The sequence below is a fragment of the Nanorana parkeri genome, unplaced genomic scaffold, assembly GCF_000935625.1.
Source record: "Nanorana parkeri isolate BGI_ZX_2015 unplaced genomic scaffold, ASM93562v1 scaffold1511, whole genome shotgun sequence".
NCBI classification, from domain to species: domain Eukaryota; kingdom Metazoa; phylum Chordata; class Amphibia; order Anura; family Dicroglossidae; genus Nanorana; species Nanorana parkeri.
Genome location: NW_017307779.1, coordinates 1 through 5,099, shown reverse-complemented (window position 1 = coordinate 5,099; position 5,099 = coordinate 1). Strand labels below are relative to the sequence as shown.

General features: G+C 40.2%; 1 protein-coding gene across 1 annotated transcript in view; it reads left to right on the top strand.

The window, feature by feature from the left end:
• The window catches only part of LOC108798580 (PH-interacting protein-like), a gene marked incomplete at its 3' end in the record, with an annotated part of 36,512 nt that extends 31,618 nt beyond the window's left edge, over positions 1-4,894 (top strand). Inside the window, 5 exon segments of the mRNA XM_018570339.1 lie at positions 409-479; positions 3,547-3,647; positions 3,744-3,784; positions 3,957-4,055; positions 4,747-4,894. Coding sequence (XP_018425841.1) covers positions 409-479; positions 3,547-3,647; positions 3,744-3,784; positions 3,957-4,055; positions 4,747-4,894 — 460 coding nt within the window.
• Positions 4,895-5,099: the final 205 nt, after the last annotated feature.

The following is a 5,099-nucleotide window of genomic DNA, read 5'->3' as shown; positions in this document are numbered from 1 at the left end:
GGGGGGGCGTGTCTGAGCGGACGTCTAAAGACGCCCGCTCAGATCTAGAGAGCTCGGGCCGGCCGTTTTTTTACTACGGCCGGCCCGGAGGTGGTTAAGAAAAAGTATCAGTAATTGGTATTGGCAAGTGCCTGAGGGAAAGTACTTGGTCTTGAAAAATGATATTGGTGCATCCCTAGCTTTTACCTATAGTTTTGGTCAGTTTGTAAAATGTTGGGTTCCCAGGAATGCATGATACCAGATGGTATTGACCACAGACAGTGGGTACATCCTCGCCATCTATGCATTCTCTGAAAATGTGTTTTTAGATAATTTTGTGTTTTTTGGTGTGTGTGTGTTTTTTTTTTTTTAAATCATTTTCCACTACTTGAATTATTTTGTAAATATATTTTAACTTTTCTCTTTTAGTCCCCGACCCATAAAGTACACAGAGAGACCACGGCCTGGTGTTCAAATGATCTGTTCTTCTTTCAGTTCTGGTAAGTGGCTGCAATATCAGCAAACATACATCATTGATCGTGCAGACTTTGTATTTCTCAAGCATGTACATCTGTTATAGTGAAATGTTATACTGTCCTGCTCCTGTACAGTTGTCTTCACCTCTGACAATCCCAGCTCCATATATGCATCTGTGCAAGAGCTGTTGTTGCCATAGAGAGTAATGGCAGTCTTGTCTTCAACTTGGTTCATTCGCATGTAGCTGTCATTGTTTGTGGACAGACATATCCTTGGCCCAGTGCATATGCAGGTTAGTGAAATGATCTGTGAGTGCACCAGAGCTGCATAATACTGTTCTGGTCCTAAAGCCAGCTGAGCATTGTAATTTCACTAGCGAGGGACATGCTTACATTTTAAATTTTTGCTGCAGTTCGATTTTTTATTTTAAAGTATAGTAAATCCTAAATAAAAGGCACAGTATAGATATGTATATACATTTTTTTGAGCAATATCTGTTTGAATACCTTTTATTAAAAGGTAGGCTGTTGCCACTGTGTACCCATCTCTCTTCTACAGGACCATATGATTTAGGATTTAGTCAAATAACGCCATAGCATTGGCATACATCAACCATCAGAGGAGAAACGAGGCTTACTGCGGAAAGAGAGGCAAAAACATTTTTGTGTTAGTCAGAACTCTAGTTCAGCATTGTCCACTGTTCACATTGAAGGGGTAGACAGTTGGCAAGCAGTCTACCTCAGCCAGCAATGCCTGGACCCAGGAGAATGATCTCTTCACCTGGAGGTGCTTCAAGATTTCTGTCGCAGGTGGGGGATCCTGGAGGTTTATCTCCTGGTCTCCAGATTTAACAACTGAGCAGGTTTGTCTCCAGGTGCAGAGATTCTCTGGCAGTAGCTGTGGATGCTCTGCTGGCTCTATGGGATCAGTATTACCTTTCCTCCTATGAAACTCCTTCCTCATCTGCTCCACAGGATCGAGATGAAGGACATTCCAGTGATCCCCATAGCCGTTACTTGGCCCAGATGGATGTCATACTCGGACCTTATCAGACCCCTTCTGGATTGACTGATTATTCTGTCCCAAAGATGAATTTACCACTCTGCTTCATGGAGTCTTGATTGTTGGGCCTTTGAAGCCCAGTTCCCAAAGGATAAGGGCCCTTTCTGATTAGGTGATTGCTATGCTCCTGAAAGCTAGGAGGTCTACCTCCTACAAGGCCTACCATGGTACATTGAAGGCATACTTTGGTGCAAGGCAAATATTTGAATCCCAGGAAATACTCCTTGAAGAATTTTTGCCATGTGGCCTGGATAAGCATTTGAATTTCAGTACCATTAAGAGTCAAACTTTGGCCCTTGCTATCTTGTACCGATTTGCCCCTCATTCTTTGTTTAATGCCTTTAAAGAGGGTGTTTCTTCTATAGCCCCACCTGTACAACCACCAATGACTTGTATCTGAATTTGGTTCTTTTTGTTCTCCAAAAACTGCCTTTTAAACCCAATAGAGATATACTGTCATCTGTTACACACAAGATTGTCTTTTTTGTTGCCCTCGCCTCTGCTAGGCATCTGACTGAGCCAGCTGCCTTGTCTTGTAAGGAACCATTCCTGATTTTGCACAAGGAATAGGATGCCTTAAAGGCCAGAACCTACTTTCATCCTAAGGTAGTTTCTGCTTTTTACCTTAACCAGGATATAGTGCTTGTGTCACTGTGTCCAGCCCCAGTACATCTAAAGTAGATTTCCTTTCACTGCTTGAATGTATGAAGTTTGTGCTGTGCAAATTGCAGCCACTATGTCTTCTTTAGGAAAGACTTATTATTTTTGTCATTCCTGTTGGTCCCTGTAAAGGGGACCAGCTTTTCGTTCCACCATTTCTAGGTGGCTCAGACAGGCCATCATTCAAGCCTACTGGCTTTAGGAAAAAGTATCATCTTTTTCTGTCAAGGAAAACCGTACCTGGTCTGTAAGTTCTTTTTGGGCTTTTCCGCATCAGACATTTGTTTTTTGTGGCCACTTCCTGGTCTTCTTCTGTTCGTTATACATCTTCTAAGTTTTACCAGATGGATTTCAGGCATCGGCTGATGCAAGCTTCTGTAAGGTCTTTCAGGCAGCTCTTTGAACCGCAGTCTGCCCACAGTTTTTACACTGCTTTGTGGGCTGTTAGTGTTTTGTCCATTTGCTAACCCCTCAGTTGGACTGCTTTTGGGCATCCCAGTTGTCGCTGAATTACTTTTGACCCCTTTGTCCCTTACTGAACTATAACAAAAAGTTAATTAAGGGTTTGGAGTTCATTAAGGGACACAAGGCCCACCCTTCTGGGTTTAAGATCTACACTTAATATTGATTTCTACAAAACTGAAGCATGATGGGAGTGGCTGGGGTTATACCATACTGGCTAATTGCTTTTTTGTTTGCCAGTGTCCAATTCCCTCCTGTTGTTGGCAGTATAACCAAGTTGTTTGAATTCATTTTGATACCGTGTCCCTTAATGAACTCCAGGAAACTGATTTGACAAATATTTTGTTAAGTGCAAAACTTAATCCTGTTATAGAAAGCAATGCCATTTTTGAAACTAAAGTACTTTTCACTTTTTTTCCCCATCTTTTGTTGTGTTTTTGTTGTGTTTCAGTGCTGCAGCCACTTACTATCTAAGTGCACTCTAGCAATGGCTGCATGGCATTTTGTAGGGATGTTTTAACAATGCAATAGTTTTATTGAAATACTTTAATTTTACAAAATATACACACAGTATATCCACAGAGGATCAAAACTTTTTTTTTTTTTATTAAAGGCATAGTTGCAACTGTTTTTTGTAGTGTTTTACATACTCTACATTCACACTGGTTTTTGCCCTAAAGGAGCTACAATCTTAGCTCTCTAGCTCACATGCATACATATAAGCTCACATATACTAGGGCTGATTTGGGCAGAAGCCAATAAGGCAATGAATGCAAGTACCTGTATTTGTCACTGAAGTCTGAGATTATTTCTATCTATTTGCATTGATTTGATTACATTCATCAAAGACCTTTAGCCTTATATTTTGAATTAATTTCTATATTCCTTTTATTTTGTCCTTTTTAGGAGGCATGTTTCTAGCAACAGGGAGCACTGACCATATGATAAGGGTTTATTACTTCGGCTCTGGTCAGCCGGAAAAGATTTCTGAGCTAGAGTTTCATACAGTAAGTATTGCTTGCAATCTATAATTCAGTATCTTTAATGCTGAATGCAAATTGTATTGAGGTTTTTTTTTTACATTTTTTCTTCTTGCTTTGTAGGATAAAGTGGATAGCATCCAGTTTTCAAACGGAAGTAGTCGGTGAGTACTATTGGGCTGTGCCTTTTTTTTAAGCTGTTTAAAACCTGTGGATCAAAACTAAACCAGTACTGTGTAATGAGGCATTATTTTTGTAACTAACCATTCAGTTTGTGAAACCATTTAATTGGCGTTGCTTCCACATTTGATTGTTTTAAAATTATTAATTTTCAAGGTTTGTAAGTGGGAGCCGTGATGGAACTGCTCGAATTTGGCAGTACAAGAAAAAGGAGTGGAAGAGCATTTTATTAGACATGGCTACTCGTCCTACTAGGTAAGGCCTCCTGTTTACTATGCTTTATAGCAGGGAGAAACAGCGCAAACTAATGATCTTGTGCAGCCACCTAAAACAAACAAGTTGAATTGACTTAAAGAAGAACTCTGGGCATATGAAATATGAAAAAACCCTGCACTGCAAGAGTTAAGTGCTCGTTTTTCTCGAAGGTCTAAAATAAAGATATGTTCACTTGATCATCGATCCTGCAGCAGTGACCGCTCACCTATCTCCCCCTCCACTTCGGTTGTGGTATGTCTCTTGGTTTCGCAGATCCATAGACTGCAGGAACTTGGGGAAGACGAGGCTGCGTGGACCGGTCTAGCAGCCAGGTGGGACTGACGATTAAGTGAGTATTTTTTATTTTATTTTAGACCCTAGAGAAAAAAAAACCTAACCCTTGCAGCACTGGGGTGGCCCCACTGCAACGGTTAATATTTCATATCCCAGAGCTACCAACCTATAGAGAATTTTTAGACAATGCAGACTGTATTCATATGATGTTACATTGAGACCATTTAATCAGATTAGGCATTTCCAAAAGGAGAGGGGACACTCATGTATTTTCTTTAGCACAGATGCATGTAAATGCACAACAGTAAAAAGGAGAAAATGCTAATTTGTTTGGTTAGTCAACTTGTTTTTAAATGGTCAAGTCAGAATAGTTTCCTCTCTTCATCTCCTGACACAGCACTCAAGGTGTGGAAGACAAGACAACAAAACTAAAAGTGACAATGGTGGCTTGGGACCGCCATGATAACTGTGTGATCACTGCAGTTAGCAACATGACTTTAAAAGTTTGGAACTCATACACTGGACAGCTCATCCATATCCTTATGGTAAGAAACAGAAAATGTATTTACCAGTTTTAGATCACAAGTGTGTAATGCATGCGCAGTATAAAAATTAAGCTTTTTTTTTATTTTTTAAAGCGCACAGAAGTCACCTAATGTATGGGATTTATGAGCCCAGTATACTATGGACTTTTGATAGACATTCATGACCTTGAAACAATTTTACTGTTATACTAGGTGGTAGTCTCTC